The 24,862-nt window shown below is 38.7% G+C and overlaps 1 protein-coding gene across 3 annotated transcripts in view; it reads right to left on the reverse strand.

The window, feature by feature from the left end:
• Positions 1-24,862, reverse strand: part of LOC132391211 (protein furry homolog) — a 260,162-nt gene that overhangs the window by 128,128 nt on the left and 107,172 nt on the right. For all 3 annotated transcript variants that reach the window (XM_059964113.1, XM_059964112.1, XM_059964114.1), the window contains exons 12-22: positions 24,515-24,618; positions 19,312-19,420; positions 18,006-18,092; positions 16,399-16,570; positions 15,576-15,708; positions 14,969-15,076; positions 10,170-10,425; positions 8,011-8,166; positions 4,733-4,819; positions 3,681-3,940; positions 3,192-3,381 (exon numbers count right to left, since the gene is read on the reverse strand). In XM_059964113.1, coding sequence (XP_059820096.1) covers positions 3,192-3,381; positions 3,681-3,940; positions 4,733-4,819; positions 8,011-8,166; positions 10,170-10,425; positions 14,969-15,076; positions 15,576-15,708; positions 16,399-16,570; positions 18,006-18,092; positions 19,312-19,420; positions 24,515-24,618 — 1,662 coding nt within the window. The remainder of the gene's footprint in view (positions 1-3,191; positions 3,382-3,680; positions 3,941-4,732; positions 4,820-8,010; positions 8,167-10,169; positions 10,426-14,968; positions 15,077-15,575; positions 15,709-16,398; positions 16,571-18,005; positions 18,093-19,311; positions 19,421-24,514; positions 24,619-24,862) is intronic.

The following is a 24,862-nucleotide window of genomic DNA, read 5'->3' on the forward strand; positions in this document are numbered from 1 at the left end:
CTTTCGCTCATCCTACCCATGTCACTGGCACATAAATGGACCATGACCTCTGCCTGTTCACCATCCCACTTAAGAATGCTGAGGACTCAATCCAAGATGTCACAGGCCCTGGCACCTGGGAAGCAAAATACCATTTGGGAATCTCGTTCTTATCCACAGAGGCTGCTTTCCGTTCCCCTATCGAATCCCCTATCACCATAATATGCCTCTTCTCCCCCCCACCCTCTGAGTTACAGAACCAGACTCAGTACCAGAGAGCTGACTACTGTGACTTTCCTCTGTTAGGTCAACCCCCCCCCCCCCCCCACCAACAATATCAAAAGTGATATACCTGTTGTTGAGGGAGATAAGGAGATGGCCAAAGGGGTACTCTGCACTGGCTCTTTAACCCCTTTTCCCTTCCTGACTGTCACTCAGCTTCCTGTGTTCTGCACCTTGGATGCAATTACCTCTCTATAGATCCTATCTATTACCCATTCAGCCTCTCGAATGATCCAGAGTTCATCCAGTTCCAGCTCCATCTCCTTAACATGGATTGTTAGAAACTGCAGCTGGATACACTTCTCACAGTTGTAGTCGTCAGCAACACTAGAGATCTCCTTGCCTTCCCACATCCCATAAGAAAAGCATTCCACTATCCTGCCTTGCATCTCTACTGTCCTGGTTGAGCAAATATAAAGAAGGGAAGGAGAAAAAAAGAACTTCACAGAGCTTTTTCTTTCTTTGATTTCTCTGACTGAAGCCTCGAACAGCTAAAGCCTCAATATCACCACTCTGACTCCATTCAGACAATGGCTACTGCGCTTGCCCCTGCCTTCCTTTAATTTGCTCTTGCTCTCAATCTCAAACACGGATGGGTCACTGCTCAAAGCCACAATGCACTTCTCATTTTTTTCTACTTGGACCTGAGTGAAATCACCTCCTTGTAAACTTCTAGTATCCAGATTGGTCACTGGTCAAAGCTGTTCATAACTATTTCAGCTGAATTCCACAGTCACAGATTTCAGTAAGCAACATTGTTTTAAAACATTTTAAAAAATCTATCAATGGTCAAAATTGATGGATCCTGGATTGCAGACTCAGGTTGAAAGTGCATTTTCCCTTTAAGAAAGAGGAAGCGAGTAAAGTGTGCTGGGCTGCAAGTAAGATTGAAACGCAGAGGCTTTAGACCTGCACTCCTGACTATTCTGCAGATGAATGTACAGTCTCTGGAAAATAAAATTGAAGACCTTAAAGCAAGATTGCTGTACCAGAAGGACATCAGGGACTATTGTGTACTTTGCTTCAGCGAAACATGGCTACCCCTGCCAATTCGGATGCAGCGCTGGAGCTCAATGGCTTCATTATTCACTTCATTATTCAAGTGACCAGTGATCCAGACCTATACAAGAGGTCCAAGTATGGAAGGCTATTTTAAGGTGGAAAAAACAATTTCAATTGTGGTTAAAGATGGAATCGGATGAGCTTCAGCTCTGGCAGGGTTTGTAGGCCATTACTTCCCACAAAGCGCAAACTAACATCATGAATGACAGGGATGCTTCACACCTAAATCATCTTAACTTTATGCGTGTTTTGAAAGGGAGAATAAAACTACATTCATGTGAATCCCTGCAGCATTCGGTAACCCTGTGATCTCTGTCTCGAAGGCTGACATCAGAACATCTTTCAAGAGGGTGAACCCTTACCAGGTGTCAGGCCTTGATGGTATACAAGGTAGGGGTCTGAAAACCTGTGCCAACTGACTGGTGGGAGTGTTCAAGGACATCTTCAATCTGCAACTACTGCAGTCAGAATTTTCACCTTCTCCAAAAAGGATGACAATCATACCAGTGCCCAAGAAGAGCAGGGCGAACTGCCTCAACAACCATCACCTAGTGACACTCACATCTACTATGATGAAGTGCTTTGAGAGATTGGGCATAGCTAGAATCAACTCCTGCCTAAGCAAGGACCTAGACTCACTGTAATTTGCCTGTCACCACAATAGGTCTACAGCAGATGCAATCTCACTGGCTTTCCACTCAGCCTTCGATATTAAAAGCACTTACGTCAGGCTGCTGTTGATTGACTACAGCTCAGCATTCACACAACCATACTCTCAGTTCTAATCAAAAAGCTTGAAACATGTACCTTCTGCAAATGGACCCTTGACTTTTTCCACCGGGAGACCACAGTTAGTGTGGATCAGAAACAACATCTCCTCTTCACTGACAATCAACAATGGCATACCTCAAGGTGCATGCTTAGCCCACTATTCTACTCTTTCTACACCCATGACTGTGTGGCTAGACACAGCTCAAATACCATCTATAGATTTACCGATGACACAACTATTGCTGGCAGAATTTCAGATGGTGATTCTTGCATACAAGAGCACTGGCTGTGTGGTGTCACAGCAACAACCTTGCATTCAGTGCCAGTAACTCTAAGGAATTGATTGTGGACTTCGGGAGGGTTAAGTCGTGGGAACACTCACCAGTCCTCATCAAGGGATCAGAAGTGGACAGGGTGAGGAGTTTCAAGTTCCTAGGTGTCAACCAAAGAAGGCATGACAGTGGCTATATTTCATTAAGAGGTTGAGGAAAATTGTTGTATCAGAAAAGACACTACCAAATTTCTACAGATGTTCCATGGAGAGCATTCTAACTGGTTGCATTACCATCTGGGATGGAGAGGCCACTGCACAGGATCAGGAAAAGCTGTAGGAAGTTGTAACGCACACAAAATGCTGGTAGAACACAGCAGGCTAGGTAGCATCTATAGGGAGAGCGATGTCAACGTTTCGGGCCGAGACCCTTCGTCAGTTGTAAACTCAGCCGTCATTAAGGACCCCATCATATTGTTTCTTCTCACTGCTACCATCAAGGAGGAATTACCAGAGCTTGAAAACACACACTCAGTACAGCTTCTGCCCCTCCACCATCAGATTTCTTAATGGACAATGAACCCATGTACACTTTCTCAGTATTTTTCCCTCTCTCTTTGCACTAATTTAATTTATTTGTATCGATATATACTTTTTAATTGTAATTTATAGTTCTAATACTATGCATTGCAATGCACTGTTGCAGCAAAACAACAAATTTCATGACATATGCTGGTGATATTAAACCTGATCTGGATTCTGATATTATGTAATCTCTAGAGTGAAACATTAATTCTGCCATTTTATTAAATAAAAGTTTTGTTACCTTATTATCATAGCTATAACTGCCATCAGGAGTCGTAGCCATAATCTCCGGAGTTGAAGCTCTAAGGTGACCAGGACTCATAATACTGGGTTTTGCTACTCCAAAGCAAAGGATAAGATAGTTCCTCCAGAGAGTCACATAGTTGTCGACACCACATGTTGTGCTTACTTTTTTTGTGTACATGGGACTACTGCAACATAACAGATTAGAACTCTGAAACTGTGTCATCTTACACATGCAGCAGAACTAAATTCACCCCAATAGGTAATTTTGAAAGTTTACAATAGTCTCCTCTTTCTGGCTGCCCATTCCATTTAGACACCCTCCTTGGGCTCCATTAGCTTCATTGCTCCTTAAATGGCTCCAAATTAACATTTTATCTTTGATTAGGTTAAATCACGGGAGTCATAGGTCTATTTTTACTCTAAATTCTTTTAGTTGGATATGAACAATCTTTAAAAACAAAACAATACACCCAGAATTACTTACTTAGGGTCAACATGGGGCATCAAGAGCTGAAATCTGGTAAAGCCATATGGCCATGCATAGCTGAGAGCCGTAGGACAATGCTTTGGAAGATTCTCCTGTCTGAGAAAGCTGAAGAGGCACAGAACCCATGGATCTTTTACAGATTGAGCAAATATCCAGACATGAGAAGGACTCTTTACATCATAATGGCTGTTAACCAAAACAGCATTCCACTCTACCAGGCACTGCAAATCACCGTTGTGTCCAAAGGGAATGGTAGTCTGTATAGAATTATAAATACTTGATATTAATTATCCTGAAATCTTATGCTCTTATTCACATTCATCATATTTCTTACTCTAAGAAAGCAAAACACATTTTATGATCCCAATAAGAAGAGGAGTGTATGGATTTTTAGCACTCACTGATTGGCATGAACATTTTGAAATGAATAGCAGACTCACCCTTTGGCTTCTCACCTCATGTAATGGAAAATAATTTTAATCAGAAAGCAACATGAACACCTCTTGAAAGGCATTGAAGATTTCTTCAGATATGCAGATTAGATTTCAATGACATTCTTAGGACCTGATAAGACTTAATATCAGTCTTAGACCTGAGTTGGGGAATTATGATAGCTTCCTTATTTGTGAAGAATGATGTAAAATATAAATGTATATATTATTTCTACTTAATTTTTTGGTAACAAATGGAGATTTTTAACACTCATTGATAGAAATTCTACTTGGTCTCTCATTGTCACAACGTGATGTTTTTTGATTGCTTTTTAAAAAGATATGACATTCGCTGCAAAATAAACATGAGAAGCAGGAAGGGAGAAGACAGTCAAGTTTACCCACCTGAAATAGGAGTGAGGGTATTTCAATAAAAAGCCAGATATTAGAATAGTTTAGACCTCATACTAGTAGGAATGTGTAGGTGAAATAGCTGTGTTGCCTATTGAGACTATTTTGTATGCTATTTCAAAACTGCCCCCTTATGCTGTTTTTCCTTAGGCAATTTCTAAAGATAAATATACATGTCCTGGAACTGACAGTTTTCTTTATACTTACTGAATCTGAGGCTGCTACATGGATAAAACTCTCCAAAATAGATGAACTTAACTGATCCATGACTTCAATCATTGGCCTATCATCATCCTATTAAAGGAAAGACATTTTTTAAGTAGCCTGAATGCCTAGATTACACAGAATTTTAAAAATGCTAACTTCATTTTACAGAAAAGATGTGGTTTTCTTTATAAATTTCTTATTATTTGGAACATCAAAGTGTTCATGTAGCTTCTAGGCATGTATTACGAATTATGAAAAATCTTGCTATTAGAAAAGCTGTCCACTTATTTATTCATTCTTATTTATGCTTTCAAATTTCAGAAATTGAACTGGATTTAATTAAACATAACCTCAGTGACAGCTTTTCCCATGCTTAAGGTTTGCAGCAGTACTTCTCATAAAGCACACCATAAATACCAACTCGGTGCTGAGCCCTTACTCTTGTAATATTCTGTACAATTAACAATTGTAAGTCCAGGATTAGTGCATGCATCTGATGTTCATCGCATTTCTGGCATTCCTGCTGTAACTTGTTGATAGTTTTCTACAGACCTAGGGATAGGCATTCATACTTTGGAATAATATGGGGAAAGTCTATGTGTAACCAGATCTTGATCTAAATTCCATTTCCCTTCTCAATTTTCAACTAGCACTGACTCAATTGACAGCATTTTCACCTCTGAATTAGAAGGTTTTGTGTTCAAGTCCCTCCCCAGCCATAAATTGGTACCTTAGTGCAGCATCAAAGGATAATTAAGTTAAATGGAAGCAACAACCACTTTCTTAAATCAACAGGAAAAATTCTATAGGGGAATGATTCTGGCCAATGTTTATTTCTTAATGAATAGCACAAAAAGTAGATATTCAAGTCATTTGCAAATTGGCATTTGTGGGATTTAGTTTCATATAATTTAAGACAGCATTTCCTACACTAATGCACATTAGTATTAAAAGCACATCAATGAAAGTTTTTCATTCATTCTATGTTAGGACTATTATATGTGTAAAAAAATAATTATTTTTCAATAAACACACACAAAATGCTGGAGGAAGTCAGCAGGCCAGGCAGCATCCATGGAAATAAGTAAATAGTCAATGTTTCAGGCTGAGACCCTTCATCAGGACTGGAAAAAAAGATGGGAAGTCAGATAAGAAGGTGGGAGGAGGGGAGGAAGAAGTACAAGGTGGTAGGTGATAGGTGAAACTGACAGATGGGGAGGCGTGAAGTAAAGAGCTGGAAAGATGAATGATGAAAGAGATAAAGGGCTGGGAAAGGGGCAATCTGATAGGAGAGGACAGAAGACCAAGGAAGAAAGAGAAGGAGAGGAGCACCAGAGGGAGTTGATGGGCAGGTAAGGAGATTAGGTGAGCAAGGAAAACAGGAAAGGGGGGAGGAATTACCAGAAGTTCGAGAAATTGATGTTCATGCCAGCAGGTTGGAGGCTGATCAGAGGGAATACAAGGTGTTCATCCTCTAACCTGAGTGTGCCCGCATCATGGCATAAGAGGAGGCCATGGACTGACATGTCCAAATGGGAATGGGAAGTAGATATAAAATGGGTGGCCACCGAGAAATCCCATTTTTTTCTGGCATACAGAGCATAGATACTTGTTGAACTGGTCTTCCAATCTATATCGGGTCTCATAGATATACAGGAGGCCACACTGAGAACACCAGATATGGTAGATGACCCCAGCAGACTCATGCGTGAAGTGTTGCCTCACCTGGAAGGACTGTTTGTGGCCCTGAATGATAGTGAGGAAGGAGGTGTAGGGACAGATGTGGCATTTGTTCTGCTTGCAAGGTTAAGTACCGGGAGGGATGAATTGACAAGGGAATCGCATAGGGAACAATCCCTGCAGAAAGCAGGGGAGAGAAGGATGTGCTTGGTGTTGGGATCCTGTTGTAGATGGCAGAAGTAAGAAAATGATGTGCTGCATGCAGAGGCTAGTGGGGTGGTAGGTGAGGACAAAAGGAACCTTATCCCTGGTGGGGTGGCAAGAGGATGGGGTGAGAGCAGATATGTGTGAAATGGAAGAGATATGGGTAAGTACAATGTTGATGGTGGAGGAAGGAAAGTTCCTTTCTTTGAAGAAGGAGGACATCTCATTAGTTCTGGAATGAAAAGCCTCATCTTGGGAGCAGTTGCAGCAGAGACAGAGGAACTGAAAGAAGGGGATGACATTTTTACAAGTGACAAGGTGGGAAGAGGTATAGATCATGTAGCTGTAAGAATCAATGGGTTTATATAAGATATCAATAGATAAGCTGTCTCCAGGGATAGAGACACAGAGATTGAGAAAGGCGAGGGAGGTGTCAGAAATGGACCAGGTAAATTTGAGGGCAGGGTGGAAGTTGGAGGCAAAGTTGATAAAGTCAACAAGCTCCACATGGATGCAGGAAGCAGCACCAAAGCAGTCATCGACATAGCGTAGGAAAAGCTGGTGTGGGCTTGGAACATAGACTGTTCCACGTAGCAGACAAAAAGGCAGACATAGCTGGGACCCATGCAAGTGCCCATGGCTACACCTTTCATTTGATGGAAGAGGGAGGAGCCGAAGGAGAAATTATTGAGAGTGAGAACCAGTTCCACCAGACAGAAGAGAGTGGTGGTGGAGGGGAACAGAATGGTCTGTTGTCCAGAAAGAAGCGAAGAGCTTTAAGGCCCTCCTGATGGGGGATGGAGATGTATATGACTGGATATCCATAGTGAAACTGGATGATTGGGGCCAGTGAACATCAAGTCAATGAAAAGATCCAGAGTGTGTGAAGTGTCACGGATGTAGGCAGGAAGGGACTGATGTGGGGTGATAAAACAGAGTTGAGGTATACAGATATGAGTTCGGTGGTGCAGGAACAAGCAGAGACAATGGGTCTACCTGCAAAAGCAGCTTTTGGACCTTGGGTAGGAGGTAGAAATGGGAGATAAGGTAAGGGAACTATGAGGTTGCTGGCAGTGGATGGGAGAACCCCAGAGTTAATAAGGTCAGTAATAGTGCAGATGACAATGGCCTGGTGCTCCTTAGTGGGGTCCTATTTGAGGGGTAAGTAAGAAGAGGTGTCTGAGAGTTGTTGCCTGGTGCAGCAAGGTAGAGGTCAGTCTGCCACACTACTACAGCTCCTCTCCCTTATCTGTGGGTTTGATGGTGTGGTTAGGAATAGTGCAAAGAGAGTACAGATTTTTCAATTACCAACTCTGCAAATGCAAAATTAATAGATAGCCTTATTATTCACTAATATATATCATTTTAATAATGAAATATCTAAAACTTCATACCTCTGATTGTCCTAAAGCTGAAAACAATGCACGAACTTCCCTCAGGATAGAAACAGCCAATTTTCGTGTTGCAATCTGACAACTACAGAGTAAAACAAGAGCAAATCCTTCCACAGCATGAAGCACATTTGAATGAGGACTCCTTTCTTGCTGAAGCTAGTAGATACATTCAAAAGTAATATTGTATAATTGGTTAGCAATTCAAAATATCTTTATCAAAAAACATAACCATATTTTACATTGGGCTTCTTTGGAGCCCTTTTGTCCTGAAGTTGTGTACCTCAAACCTTTTGAGCTCTGCATAAGTTTTAGAATTTTACTATTGCTCTATATGCATGCTATTGACTGCTGTGTTAAATTTGCAGCCCCTTTTAAACAAAAACCTGATCAAAGGTGTAAGGATACTCCCCCACCTCAATCTGGACAACATTAAGAAACAAATTTTGTGGTTGGACCACTTATAGGCACTTACTTAGTGCAGGACCTGGAAACTGGTATGAGAAGATTAATTAGAAGACCAATGAGAAGTATACAACATTATGGGGGGTATAGATGGGGTAAATGAAAACAGTCTTTTTCCACTGAGGTCATGGGAAAGGTGAAGTGTTTAAGGAGGTCATGGGGATACTTCTTTACTCGGAGAGCAGTGAAAGTGTATAACAAGTGCCAGTGGAAGTGGTGATTGTGGATTCAATTACAACATGTAAGAGTAATTTATATAAGTACATGGATGGAAGGGGAATGGAGGGTTATATTCCAGTTGCAGGTCAGTGGGACTAGGTAGAATAATAGTTCAGCACAGACTAGATGGGCTGAATAGCCCATTTCTGCACTGTGGTTCTCTATGACTCTAAGACATTTGATATCCACTAAGTTAATTTGTTTAGCACTTAACAATGATGAAAAATATTACAAAGGAATATCACCAGATTTAATACAGAAAATATTGGCACTAGATTAGAGACTAATCAAATGCTCAGCAATGAAATGGCTTTTAAGGATGATCTTAAATCTGGTGACAGAAGTGGAAAGGTAAAGAAGGTTTAGGAGGTGAATGAAGGGCATTAGGCATGTGGTTGAAAACAATACCAAATCATAATAAGGCGCTCAATGCCTTTGCTTTGCTTCAAATTTCTAGCCCAAAATGTGGTAAAATCGGGCTTTATCTCGGTCCATGTGGAAGCTTAGCCCATGTGGTATCATCATCAGCAACATATGGATAAGGAGAGGAGAACTAAGAAGTATCTTGAGGAGCTTGGGAGATTGTTTGAAGGTGGCAACAGAAATAATTTGAGCAGATATGTAAGCACATTACTGAGAAAATGCCTATACAGCTAGGAAAGAGTTGACTTGTGCTGTTAATATCCAAAAGCAACTGAAAGGTTAATAAGACTGAAAATACACCAAATGTATTGTACGAGGTATTAGCTGATTTGGTAGCATTTTGCACTATTTGATTTGAATTTGTTTCTGCACAGAAGAAAATTAAGTTAAAGTCAATCTGAAGTTGATACAAATTTAACCGTTATTTAAAGTTTATCCAAGTGCACCTATTTTTTCAGAAGGACATAGTATGACTCTACCAGGAATATCCAGAGATCAGGCATGAAGAATGAAGTGAATAAAGGCACTCTGGACCTTTGTAGAGAGTAGTGTAAAATATTAATGATCAAAGAAATCAGTATCTTCGTTGAAAATTCTTTGCTAGCTGATTAGTAACTGCACATACTCTTTACACTTGTCTGATCATTAGGAAAAAGAAGTCACAGAGCATGGGTTATATAATACCTATCAAGAATATGTACATCCTATTACTAATTCTGCAATCAGATCTGCAGATACCAAATTACATATATCTACATCAACGTTTAATATTTTAGTTGTGATTTAAACACCTTCACTTTTCAATATTTCACTGGTTTTCTTTCTATTCTTGTCCTGCTTTATAAAGTAACATGTTATAGTGTGACTTCATGTACATCTTTGTACAGCTTGATTATGTCAAAAACACAAAACATTAACCAATTGTGTGTCATCACGATAGCTGAAACATTATTTAATGTTCAAATGCTAGAAAGGAATCATGTAATGAATATGTAAATCACCTATCAATACTGTTATGTCAAGTAATTACAAGTGTAAAGATAAATTTGACCTACCTCTGAGGTCCTGAACTTAGATTGGTCCTGGTCCTTGTTTTGAGTCTGTATTGCAAGTTTCCATTGACTGAGCAGATGCACCAATAATTTTAAAGAGCTATCAAGAAGATTTTGTTGTGTGTCATTAACTTCACGGAGTAGAAAGTTTGTGAAGCCAAACAATACATCTTCCCGCCAATCAGCAAAATCAACAAGAAGACTTTGAAGAGAGTTTTGTGCAATGTGACGAAGTTCATCATCCATGTGGATAGTTAGTCTGAATTGAAAATTGAAAGTTTATAATTAATAAAGTATGCAGATTGTTCTTTCTTAATGTTCTTAAGATAACAGAGAAATTATCTGCAAACAATAGAGAGGAACTTGTAAAAATCCAAATCACAAGAGATAAAGTACAAGAGAGTATGGGGTTGGGGATAGAGAGAAAGAGAAGGGTCTGGGAAAGATAAAGAGTGGGGCAGGGATAGAAAGGGGAAGAGGAGAGAGAGATGGCTAGAGAAAGAGTGAGCAGAGTTGGGTAAAGGACTGAGTGGCAGAGAGAAAAGAGGAAAGAATAAGATGGGTGAGTCAGATGGTTAGAATAGTGAATAGTATAAAAGGAAGGGTAAAGGAAAGTGGAGGGAAGAAAAATGTAGGAAGAGCAGCAAGAGAAAGAGAGTAGCAGGGTTTAGAATAATTGGTGGAGAGGGAAATAGAGTTGGGGAGTGAGATAGAATGAGGGAGGTATACAAAGCCAGTCAGCATTTGAAGGAGCGAACAGAATTTGATGGTCATGGTAACACTAGGGGCAGAGGGATAATGGTGAGGATCTGAGGTTCACTATTGGAAAATGGGTGTGATGAAGTCCAAAGTTAGAGGTAGGTGACCTAACATTCAAGGTGTTTCCCATACATCTGGAAAAGATGTGCTTAAGTATCATACTTATTAAAGCTCTGGTGGAAATATTTTCATGTTATCTTATGGAATTATCACAGTAAACAATATACATGTTTATTGTTGCTAAAGCATGTATTTCATGTAAATTAATTGGAATTCCTAATATCCATTATAAAAATCTTAGCCTTCATTGCTGTTACTGCTTATCTGGTGAAGAACTTCATGCACTTACAATCTTACAATTATCTGTTAATATGAATCAATATATAGGTAAAATGCTGGAAGAACTCAGTGGGAAAATGAGCAGTCAACATTTCAGGCCACGACCCTGCATTAGGTCTCAGCCTAAAATGTCCACCGTTCATTTTCCTCCATAGCTGCCTGACCTGGTGAGTGAGTGAGTGAGTGAGTGAGTGAGTGAGTGAGTGAGTGAGTGAGTGAGTATGTGTGTGTGTGTGTGTGTGTGTGTGTGTGTGTGTGTGTGTGTGTGTGTGCGCGCGCGCGCGTGCGTGCGTGTGTGTCCAGTTTTCAGATTTCCATTATTTACAGTATTTCTTGTGTATCCATTAATGTAGGAAGAGATATAAATGTAAAAAAACCTTCTTACCACTACATGGAAGACACTTATGGCACAATAACTAAATAGCATTTTATTGTTATGAGCGCCAGATCTGACTATTTGAACAATATTTTAATTACAGAAATAAAAGATTCTTACAAAGAATCTTTCTTTGGCCTACTAGCATATTTTTCTGATTCATACCCTCTAGGCCTGTGAGGCTTCACCTCTGACACATAAGCAAAATTAAATTTGCTAATTCATACATACTACTGTGTTTTAAACCATCAAGCCATTCATTTCGATGTTTGAGTTATGCTGATTGAGCCACATTTAATTCCAGTGGAATTGAAAACCAGGGTATCTTTTTGATGAATGCCCAAACTGATATTGTACATTTTATACATTCACTAAAATTGTTGCTCCAGCTCTCTGTTCTAAGCTCTTTACAATTAACATGCACATCAATGCTTCTCATTTTAATCCTTTGACTGCTGTTAAGTCTGCTTCTAACTATTCTGTCATATTTGTTCACCATTAAAAAAAATTATCTCATCCTATACACTGCATTCTAAAGCAAAAGGCACAAACAATCCTTTAAATTTACCTTTCCAATCTTCATTTTCTCATAGTTAAAAAACACACCATTGTATCTAATAACCTTACTTCCTGACCAACAGAGCACAACCTGTAACTATATGCAGCACAAATACTGCCACGATTATTCTGAAACCTGGTGCTCCAAAAGCTTGAATCTTCAGTCCCTTCCTCTACTTTTTGTACACTCGTGACTGCATCGCCAGATTCTGCTCTAACTCCCTCTATCAATTTGCAGAAGATACCACTGTAGAGGGCAGCATCTCAAAGAACTATGAGTTGGAGTATAGGAAAGAGATAGAGAGTTCAGTGACATGGTGTCATGACAATAACATTTCCCTCAATGTCAACAAAAGAGGTTGTTATTGACCAGACAGGGGGGCAGTGCATATGCTCTTGTCAACATCAACAGTGTTGAGGTTGAGAGGGTTGAAAGCTTCATGTTCCCTGATAATGGACATCAGCAATAGTTTGTCCTGGTCAAACCATGTTTGCGTCCTGGTCAAGAAAGTTCACCGATGTCTTTACTTTCTCAGGAGACCAAAGGAATTTGGCATGTCCCCATTGACTCTTATCAATGTTTATTGATGCACCACAGAAAGTATACTGCCTGAATGCGCAACAGCTTTACATGGCAACTGCTCTGAATGTGACTTCAAGAAACTGCAGGAAGTTATAGGCACAATTCAGCACAACATGAAACTAGTCTCCTCTCTGTGAACCCTGTCTATACTTCTCGCTGCCTCATTAAATCAATATCTAAGTTTGCTAACAACTCTAAATTGATGGGAAAAGAAAAATATACAGAGATATAGATAGGTTAAGTGAGTTGGCAAGGGTCTGGCAGATGAGCACAAAGTTGGTAAATGCAAGGTCATCGACTTTGGATGGAAATAAAAGAGCAGATATTACTTAAATAGTGAAAATTACAACATGGTCTCCTCACTTGAGGGAAGTTACACTCAGTGGCCATTGCAGTAGATACAGAAGGTACCCAATAAAGTGGCCATTGAGTGTAGCCCATCCACTTCAAGGTTGAATGTGTTGTGCATTCAAAGATGTTCTTCTGCAAACCAATATTGGAATATATGGTTATTTGGGTTTCTGTTGTCTTCCTGTCAGCTTGAACCTGTATGGTCATTCTCCCCGATCTTGCTCATTAACAATGCATTTTCACTCTCAAAGCAACCCACTGGTTGTTTTTCAATTTTCTTGTCATTTTCTGTAGTCTGTTGTGCATGAAAATCCCAGATCAGCAGTTTCTGAGATACTCAAACCACCCCAAAAGCACCAACAATCATTCCATGATCAAAGTCACTTCAATCACATTTCTTCCCTTTTCTGATGTTTGTTCTGAACAGCAACTGAACCTCTTGGCCATTTCTGCATGCTTTTATGCATTGATTTGCTGCCACATGATTGGCTGATTATATATTTGCCTTAATAAGCAGGTGTACGGATGTACCTAATAAAGTGGTCACTGAGTGTATACTGACTTTGGTAGGTGGTGCAGAGGAGGCTCATCAAGTTGATTCTTGAGGTGAGGGGACTACCTTATGAGGACAAGTTAAGTCACACAGGTCTATCCTTGCCTGAATTTTAGAAGAATGATAGGGAGTCGGATAGAAAAATATAGAATTATGAAAGGAATAGATAAGATAGAGATAGGAAAGTTGTTTCACTGGTGAGTGAGAACTAGGGGACATGGACTCAAGATTCAAAGGAATAGATTTAGGACAGAGATTAGGAGAAAATGTTTTTCCCCCAGTGAAATTCTCTGCCCAGGGAAGAAGTAGAGGCTACCTCATTGACTATATTTAAGGAAGTTAAATAATTTTTTTGCATAGCAAGGGAATTAAGGGCTATAGGAAAATGGCGGATAGGCAGGGCTGAATCTACAGCCAGATTAAGCATGATCCTATTGAATAATGAAGCAGGCTCAATGGGCCAAATGTCCTACTCCTGCCCCTGGTTTCTATGTTCTTAGAGCAAACGGTATTATCAAAGACCCTACCCACCCTGGGCATTCTCTCTTCACTCCTTTCATTGGGCAGAAGATGCAAAATCCTGAAAGCACATACCATCAGGCTCAAGAACAGCTTCAATTTCACTGTAATCAGACTCCCGGACTCTTGACCTTACAATCTACCACTGTCTGTTGCTGCACTTTATTGTTCACCAGGATTGCACTGTAATGCTAACTTTCACATTTTATTCTGCACTGTGTAATGATTTGATCTGTATGAACAGTATGGAAGTTAAGCTTTGTACCGTATCTTGGTACATGTGGCAATGATAGACCAATAGGATTGTCTTACTGTTTGTTGCTTCATTAGTGTAATGGCTTTCCAGCTGAGTTTCCCCTAATACAGGTTTTATTAAGCTGATCATCACTTTTATTACTATTGCTACATACATGGAATCAAAACCAAAATTCTAACACTTTCCCTGTCTCACCACACCCTTCTCTTTTATACTGGTTTTCTTCCTTTTCTCATTGACAAGAAGCATTCCCCCACAGATGTTGATCCCCAAGTTCTTCCAGATTATCTGCTATTCTAGAATTCTATTCACAATTACTTAGACTGATAAATTGCCTTTAATGCTTTGTGCATCTGTTGCCTCAGTTCTAAGCTGTTAAGCTTACTTCTATTAGTGTTACATTGTATTAAAATGCAAGGCCTGAAAAAGTAGAAATTTTTAAATTTGTAATTAAAGCTAAATTTAAATGATTTTTAATCATAATTTTAACTAAAATTAAAGCACATACCTTGCGAGTAAATCAATCAGTTCCAATTTTGACATTCCATCAGGGATTATTCGTGGAATGGCTGCTACACTGGTTCTAAAGAGGTCAATTTTTGGTTTCCTCTCTCCTCTGAATTGATGTAGAGAACAGTTAATTGATAATATGAACAAAATAATACTTTTTTTTACATTTACCTGATTATGTAGAAAATGCAAATCAAGAGTAAATTATGCAGAAAATACAAATCAAACAACACTGCATCAATCTCTACGTAACTCAAAATGAAATGGTTCTCAGACAGAAAAAAATTAAATAGTATGGGCCAGTAATAAATCCTGTACCATTATAAACAGCATGTAGTAAACTGTTGACTACCTTGTCACTTTCCTTTTCTTTTCCAAATCTGTTTAAAGAACATTAATATGCCACTTTCCATTCCAGTCATCCTGGCATACGATTGAATGTGGAACCATTTATGCAATAACAAAAAATAACACTCTACCATAGTATTCATTGCAAAGATTTGCACCAGATCTGGACATATGAAATTGATTTGAAACAGTACTTAAAATAGTTTTGTTCAGTCACCTTCAATTCTTAATTCTACATTAGCAATATGCTGGCTTACGTGATCATGTCTTCAGGTTCCTTGTTCAGTATCTGCATGTTTGTCAACATCATACAACGTCCAACTTCTTTATCAAGATGTCTTAAGATGCTATCTAGGGCTTTTCTTAGTTGTGGATAGTACAGAGATATTCCTGTTGAGTTGAGGAAAAATTAACTTAACAATGATTTGAATAGACTCCACTAACTACGGTAACTCCATTTAAAATTCCTCAGTAATAAAAAAAATCCAAGATGCTGGAAATCCCAAATAAAAACAGAAATTGTAAAGGTACTGGGCAAATCAGACCACATCTGCCAGACAAAAATAATATTCTTTTTCTCTCTGCAGAAGCAGCTTCATGGTGAAGATTTCAAGTATTTTCTGCTTTTCTCGAAGTTTTAATACCATAGACGGTGGGAGATGTAGCATTTAATTTGACCAGTGATGAAGGTTAGAGTGTTAGACCAGTGATAAAGATCAGTTTATGTTATGATTGTTGAAGACACCAGACTGGATTTATAATTTCATGGATACAAGACAGGTTGGACAGGAGACTAATGTATGGTTAGGTGACAGCTGTAAACTTGGGTAAAGTCTTTGTTCTGGGGTGGTGGAGAAAGGGAAAGGAATGTCAGTTAAATACATACCTAAAGGGAACTTACCTAAGATCATTTCACAGCTGCCACACAGACACATTTCAAAAGTACAGAATTAACTTCCAGATTATACATGTTTGGGGCTCTCTGTGTGTAAGATCATGTGATCCATGGAGAACCCATATGAAAATTAGAGATTGCATGTTCATACCATAAATCCTTTTAACTTAAAGGTTATGACTAACCTATCATTTTTGCTTCTTCTTCTGTAAGGGTTTTACTCAGGTAAGTTTTCTTCACCCTGAGAGTGTTCCCAGATGGAAGAACAGCTCCTGTGTTAGGCATTGGAGGTTCTCCATCTTTCTGCTGTAGATTGTCAGCAACCACAAGGAATGCCCTCAAGCCAATGTTCATTCTCTGTGAATCATAATTCAAAAGTGGAAATTAAACTTTTATTATGAGATAACCATGTTTGTTTTCCACATGCTAAGTTTAAAGCTACAGATATTATTAAGCTAATATATTCCCTTAAAGGAGATCCTTGAACGTCCTCTCAATTTCTTGAAAGTTTCAACAATTTTAAATAAATAATTTTTAAAATTTTAAACATCTTAGCTATAGATTAAATAGTATTTTTCATAACAAATTTAGGGGACAACTCTTGACATTTTTCAGAAATAGCTGACTCAACTGAGAAGGGATACCAAAGATCAAAAAGAAACTAGTTATTAAAAAGATAGGGATATACATTAAACCACCACTATCCTCTCAACCTTTCAGGACATCAAGCAGTTTTTCTTGGTGAAGTCGCATCTACACCATTGAGCCCTGATACAGATTTGGGAACTGCTTTGTCAAGCATATTTGCTCTGTCCACTGCAAGATCTCCTTGTGGTTACCTGTTTCAATTTGACTTCTTATTCCCATTTTGACATGTCTGTCCAAGGCCTCCTCTACTGCCATGATGAGGCCAAACTCAGGTTGGAGGAGCAACACCTCATATTCTCTCTGGGTAGACTCTAACCTGATGGCATGAACATTGAATTATCTGCCTTCCAGTAATTTTTCCTCCCTACCCTCTTCTCTCTTTTCTATTCCCCATTCTGGTTACCTTCTCACCCTTTCTTGTTCCCCTCCTCCTCTTTCCCTTTGTTCCATGGTCCACTGTCCTCTCCTATTATATTCCTTCTTCTTCACCCTTTTACCTCTTCCACCCATCCCCTCCAGCTTCTGATTTCAACCAGCCTCCCTAACCCACCCACTGTCCTTCCCCCTCATCTGTCTCACCTACCATCTGCCAGCTTGTACTCCTTACTTTCCCACACAACCCCCACCATCATCTTTTTATTCTGGCTTATTCCACAATCCTTTCATCCTAATGAAGGATCTCAGCCCAAAACATCAACTATTTATTCCCTTCTGCAGATATTGCCTGACTTGCTGAATTCCTCCAGTATTTTGTGTGTTGCTTTACATTAAGATGGGCATAAGCTTTGTCAAGATGGCGATCAGTATCCAATGGTATATACAGAGGAAGACATTTTGAATTGAGCAGCCAAAAGAAAATGAAAACTGAAATGCTTTTGCAGTACCAGTATAACATATATAGCTTTCTTTAATTTCAGCTGAAGGAAGCTCCCCTTCATTATCAATCTATGCCAGCACATGGATTTGATTGTGGAACTAAGACAGTCCCAATTACATTAATAATTTCTTTTACAATGTAGAAAACAGACAGACTTTGTCATGTTAAAGTTTACTGTGCATTGCACCCAAAAATATATGAATTTGAAATTCAAATCATTGTCATAGAAAACAAGTACATTTTTATAGATAAATTCATCCTTTATACCTCTGGATTCAGACTGAAGGTCTTTGGTGATTTTCCAACACTAAGAAGGTCAAAAATGATTTCTTTCATGGCAAAATCTAACCTCTCCTGTAAAGTAAAATAAAAGCTTTAAAATATTGTTGAAGACTGTTGCAAAAACATAAAAATTCAGTCAAAATTAACATGAAAAAAAAACACAGAATTATGTTATGTGTAAGTGCATTTATATTGCTTTTTCCACACCTCAGTTAATATTTGTCTTGGATAGTATTACAAAATGGGTGACAGTTCTTTAGCAGTCAATATGGTCTTGACCAGATTTCTCTTTACATTGGATAGAAATCAGCCAATGTGTAAAAATGGATCTCCATATGCTCCAAACTATGTCACTGCCCAGTCAATGTCATTCTAATAGTCTCAATGCAATTCCTGCAATGTTGTGTGTCAAAATAGTAAGTGAATAGAAATTTCCAATAGAAATTGTAGCTTCATGATTTTTAAATGTATACAACTGGACCCAAGATTTCCACAATCTTAGGATCCATTTTTACATATCCCCTTGCCTGATTCCTAAGGTTTGGCTGATATGGTAAAAATTAACAAAAAATAAGCTGTATTGGGGAAAGGAAATGATTATTTTCCTTAAATTTCATTCACATACTGTTCTTTTCTGATCCCATAACCACTGAAGTTCTTGCATTCATTTATAATTGCATGCAAGTGAAATTTGGAGGCAAATAGTGTATTTCTATTTGTGTAGGTAAAATATTTCACAAATCAACTAAAGTAGCATCATCTAAGAAGAATGGTTAAATAAATAAGAGCAAAAATGTACTTGAACACAAGAATAAGTACCATATTAATCAGCAAAAGGAAATCTTTGCAGCAGGACAAATGATGCTCCATATTTATAATCCATTATGTAATTAAAAAAAAGTCTGCTTTCTCCCACTTTATAGCAATGTGAGCAAAATGATGACCCCTAACAAATTCTTTAATATGTTGTTATAATTTGTAAATTTTGTAACCTTTGGTTGAATTTATTTAGTGTGGTGAACTACATATACCTGTCTGGACACGCCCCCCCCCCCCCCCCACTGACTGATCCTGTGGCTCCTCCCACAGGCCCCGGTATAAAGGCGATTGGAGCCACAGACCCTTCCTCAGTCTCCAGGACGTTCTGTGATGGTCACTTGCTGCTTGTGCTTTCTTCCAGCCAATAAAAGCCTACCTTAACCCACATCTCAGAGTTATTGATGGTGCCTTGTCAGTGAGATAATTCAAGACTAATGTCATCGGTACAATGTGAATGATTTTGTTACTATACCTGTGCAATGAATTGTATGATTTTTACAAAAATGTTGAGAGGCATATCTCTTGGTACCACACTCCGAGATCCCTTGGGAAAAAGTGTTGTTGTAATGCTTGCAAGTCGACTGTAAAGAGAAATTGATAGTTGACCAAATTATTCATAAAATTACAGAGAGGTTTCAGCAGGCTTAAATCACACTGACGATGAAAGACAACCTTTGGTCAACAGATATAGCATAATAAACATCAAGCCACAAATTTAAAATCTAAATTGATTTACAGACTGCCTACTATGAGATACAGACATAGAAGAGCATATTAAGTGAATATTTTGGTGAATGAAAACCACAGATACTGGAAATATGAAATAAATAAAGAAAATGTAAATTGCTTCATTTATTCTTCTACCATCTTATCTGTAACATAACATTAACTTGTTTTGTCTTTTGGTTTTCTGCTTGAAACACTTTCTTTTTCGTGATAATGCTGCAGTGTATTTCCAGCAATTTTTGTTACTATTTATTCTTACTACTTCAATGTTATTTTGTTCAGGATGGAATCATGAATATATAGAATTGCAACTTTTAAAAATAAAAATAAAATAACTCTTTTAAGTTGTGGAAATATTATTTTTAACTGAAAATCTGAGAGAGCATGGCTTGCAACATACAACATAATTCAATTCTCATCAGAATTAGGAACACACTACCTGAGAGAATAGTGGAGCATTTAAGAAGTATTTAGATGAACATTTGAAACACCATAGCATAGAAGACAAGTGTGAGCAAATTGTACTTACTGGCTGGAATATCTCTGTTCTGTATGATTTTATGACTCTTAACATTAACCACTTCAAGGTAACTGTAAAATGTCTGATAATACTGGAGTGTCATGCATCACTATTATGAAAAATGGATAAAACCTGTGAAACCTGCAACCGGCATAGATTTACAACAACACCTGTAGTTGTTGAGCTCCAGAGATGTATTGCCGTTGGCAACAAAAAATGTCTACACACCTCTGTATTAAATTGCTAATCCCTTCTATTGTATCTTCATCCTCTCATTCAAAACTCTTCTATCAGTGAAATCAAATAATCTTAAATAATCAACAATATGAATTGTCTTTGAGAATTGTGCGGGCACAGTAAACAACAAAAGAGACCACTGATGTTGATGAAATCTATCAGAGTTCAGTCCAGATGGAGAAAATAGCAATTTTCTAATTCGTTTTGTAGACATCCCTCAGTTCCGTTCTATGATTTGAGGAGGAGTTTAATTGCAGTTCGTATACAGGAGCAAAACGGAAAAGATCATCTGCAAAATAGCCTTCTCCTTTGCAGACAATACAAAGCATATTCTCAACAGTTTAACTTGATTTATTTGCCATTTGCATTTCTTTCATTGTGAAGGAAAAAAAGCACCATAGCAAATCTTTCACAATCTTATGACACTGGCAGGATCTTCGAAGAAATGGTGAGTACAAAGGTATGTTAAGTCAAAATTTGAAGAAACTAGAGTCATAATTTTACATTAAGCTTCCCACTGCCAGTGACAGTTTTCAAATAGCATCAAGATCCTTGAAAAAGTTTGCATATTTCCAAAAGACAATGGCAGTAGCTCAGGTGTTCACTGGTGTCATTTGAAAGATTTGGTCTTTCATAATATTGTTGACCTCCATGGTTAGTTAAACACCTGGTGTATTTTTGATAGATCTGGAGATGCTGCATAACCTGGCAACACACCCAAGTTTTAACTCTCTGTAATTCCCTGATCATGCAATATTCTGAATTATAGAGATATCTTTGGTCTTTCTATATTGTCCAGACTGTAAATATCATTGGTTCAGCACATGGCTCACCTAGTTCTGTTTCTGCTATCCCTTAAACTCACCAGTGCTACATTCCCAAGCTCCCTTTGAAGTCAGCAGGGCCCCAATTCCTGAACTCCCTAAGGCTTGTTACATATTTATTTATAATTCACTGGGTCCCACGCTCCCTTTGAACTCATCGGGGGAGAGGTTTCCATGCTCATTTTAAACTTACTCAGGATGCATTCGTATACTTTATTTTAAACACGCTGCAGTCTGTTTCTTGGCTGCCTTTAAACTCCGATGGCTTTCAAAGATGCCATTAAGAAGGCGACTTGTCCAAGCAGCTTGGATAGAAATCTTCAGTTATTCCCATTTACACTGCTACAGCTGAAATTCACAACTGCAGTCATAGACAATGCAGCAAGCAACATCATGGTGCACAAATGTAATGGTTCTGTTGCAGTCCTGCTCACCTGATGTGGATCAAGTGTCGTCCATTTTATCTGCTACAGGGGTTTTCAGCCATCATCTTAATAGCAGTGTACATTCCACCTCAGGCCTGTGTCAAACAGGCTCTAAAAGAACTGAGCGACATAATCAACAGGCATGAAGCAATGCACTTTGATGTCTTCCCCATCATTTTAGGGGATCTTAACAGGTCAGCTTGAAAAAGTTGAGTGAATAACTACCACCAACATATCACCTGAGAAACCAGAGGAGCCAACACACTTCACCACTGTTATACCACCATCAAGATTGCTTACTATGCCATCCCACACCTAGACTATGGAAAGTCTGATTACCTGGCTGTACTTCTATTCCCGAGTATAAGCAGAGACTGAATATTGCAGTAGTACTAGTAGAGAGGATCAAGAAGGTATAGACAAGGGAGGAAGAGAACTGCTTACAGGACTGCTTTGAGTCAGTGGACTAGACAGTATTCATGGATTCATCTTCGAGTCTGAATGAATATGCCACAGTTGTCATTGATTCCATTAGAGCCTGTGTGGATGAGTGCCTACAAGACCATACTGTACATACCAGAATCAAAAGCAATGGATGAACCAAGAGATTCATAGTCTGCTGAGGGATAGATCTATGGCATTCAAGTCTGGTGATCCAAACTATATACAAAAGCCAGACCTGACTTACAGAGGGCTATCTCAAAAGCAAAGGAACAATTCCAGTTGAGGTCAGAGGTAGAATTGGATGCACATCAACTCTGGCAGGGTTTGCAGGCCATTACTTCCTATAAAGCGAAATCCAACACCGTCAGTGGCTGTAGTACTTCACTCCCAGAAGAACTCAATGTCTTATACGCATATTTTGAAAGGGAGAATAAAACTACAGGTATGAGGACACCTGCAGCATCTGGTAACCTTGTGACCATTGTCTGGGAGGTTGACGTCAGAATGTCTTGCAAGAGGGAGATCCCTTGCAAGGTGACAGGCCCCTGATGGTGTACCTAGTAAGGCTTTAAACCAACTGTCGGGTGTGTTCAAAGACATTTTCACTCTCTCATTGCGAGAGACAGAAGTCCCCACCTGCTTCAAAAGGGCAACAAAGAGCAACAGTGCAGTGCTAGAGACGGAAGTCCCCAACTGCTTCAAAAGGGCAACAGTGCAGTGCACAGAAGAGCAGAATGTACTCTTTTAATGACTACCGTCCAATAGCACTCACATCTAAGGGGAGTGCTTTGAGAGGTTGTTTATGGCTGGAACTATCTCATGCCTGCAACCACTGCAATTTGCCTATCATCACAATAGGTCTACAGTAGAACATGATCTCATTGGCTCTTGGATCACCTGCACAATACTAGTACTTACAACAAGCTGCTGCTTACTGACTGCAGCTCAGCATTCACACAATCATTCCTACAGTTCTGATCAAAAAGTTCCAAAACCAGGGCCTCTGTACCTTCCTCTGCAACTGGATCTTTGCCTTCCTCACCGAAAGACCAGTCTACGTGGATTGGAAATACCATCTCTACCTCGATGGTAATCAACACTGCCACACCTCAAGGATTTGTGCATAGCACACTGCTCTACTCTCCCCACACCCATGACTGTGTGGCTAGGTACAACTCAAATGTTATCTATAAACTTGCTGACAACTATTATTGGCAGAATTTCAGATGGTGACGAGAAGGTGTACAGGAGATAGATCAACTGACTGAGTGGTGTTGCAGCAATTCCTTGCACTCAACATCAGTAAGACCAAACTAATTGTGGACTTTAGAAAGGATAAGATGAGGGAACATACACTAGTCTTCATTGTGGGATCAGAAGTGGAAAAGGTGTGTAATTTCAAATTTATGGGTGTCAATATCTCATTAGGAGCTTGAGGAGATTTGGCATGTCACCAAAGACATTTGCAAGTTCCTACAGATGTACTACATTCTAACCGGCAGCATCACCATCTGGTATGGTGGGGAGGGGCACTGCAGAAGAATGCGGCAGGAAGTTGTAAATTCAATCAGCTCCACCATGGACACTAGCTTCCTCAGCATCCAGGAGTGATGTCTTAAAGAGGCAATGTCCATCATTAATAAGCACTCCCCTTCCCTTAATACCCAGGACATGGCCACTTCTCATTGCTACCATCAAGGAGGAGGTACAGGAGCCTGAATGTACACACTCAATGACTCAGGAATAGTGTCTTCCCCTCTGTCATCAGGTTTCTGAATGGACTACTTTTTTTCTCTTTTTGCACTATTTCTTTAATTGAACTTTTAAAATATATATAACTTGTTATCATAATTTAGTTTTTATTATTATGTATTGCAATGCCCTGCTGCCACATAACAACACATTTCATGACATACGCCTGTGATATTAAACCTGATTCTGAAACTCACTGTAAAATTTATTTTTCCACTGTGTAACATGCTGCTGTATTAATAGGAGTAACATCCAACAGTTCAGAAAACCTACCAATCCAGCACTCAAAATCTGTATGCTAATTATTAGTACAAATTATCCTTAAAAAGAGTATTTTGATTTGATTGTGCAAAAATGTAATATTACAGGTATATCCAATGATCTCAGGTTCTTAAAAGCAGTACATTATCATTTTTCCCTTTCCTTAGGTTTTTACAGTAATGTGAACATAATAAGTGATTCTTCAGTTTTTTTAAATCATAAGAACATTTTTATTATTCATGCTTATGTTAAAATTAATAGTGGGAATAGTCAATGTTTACATAATTCGCTTGGTTAAAAAGTGAAGTTATTGAAATGCAGACTCGTATGAAGTGCAAAACAAACATTTGACCAAACCAGACTGTCAGATCTCAGATCTCAAAGGGTAGAAATAGGGGGGTAGGGCAAATATATATATGGTATATACAGGTTTTTCAAAAGGCGGCATGCTGATCATACTATTTTAATACAGCAGAATTCTATTACCTCTGTGTCACATTATTGCTTTCACATTTGATCCTGATCATGTAGACCCACAATAGTCTGTACAATGATTCCAGTGCAACACGAGCCATTTTGGGATCTTTATTCTACAAAAGAAGTTAATAATTAATATTAAGTCTACATGTTCTGTTGTAATAAAATATTGATTCCGAAATAAGTTTTGAACTTCATGGTATATATGACTGAGCGGTATATATGGCTGAGCATTGTATAAGGCAGATAATTTAACTATTTACCAAATAAAATGCTCTATTTTAAAACAATGTATTTTGTATTAACAATGAGGAATTTAATAAATTTTTCAACAGTTCTGCATATTTTACTGTGTCA

This window comes from Hypanus sabinus, chromosome 3 (genome assembly GCF_030144855.1).
Source record: "Hypanus sabinus isolate sHypSab1 chromosome 3, sHypSab1.hap1, whole genome shotgun sequence".
NCBI classification, from domain to species: Eukaryota; Metazoa; Chordata; class Chondrichthyes; order Myliobatiformes; family Dasyatidae; genus Hypanus; species Hypanus sabinus.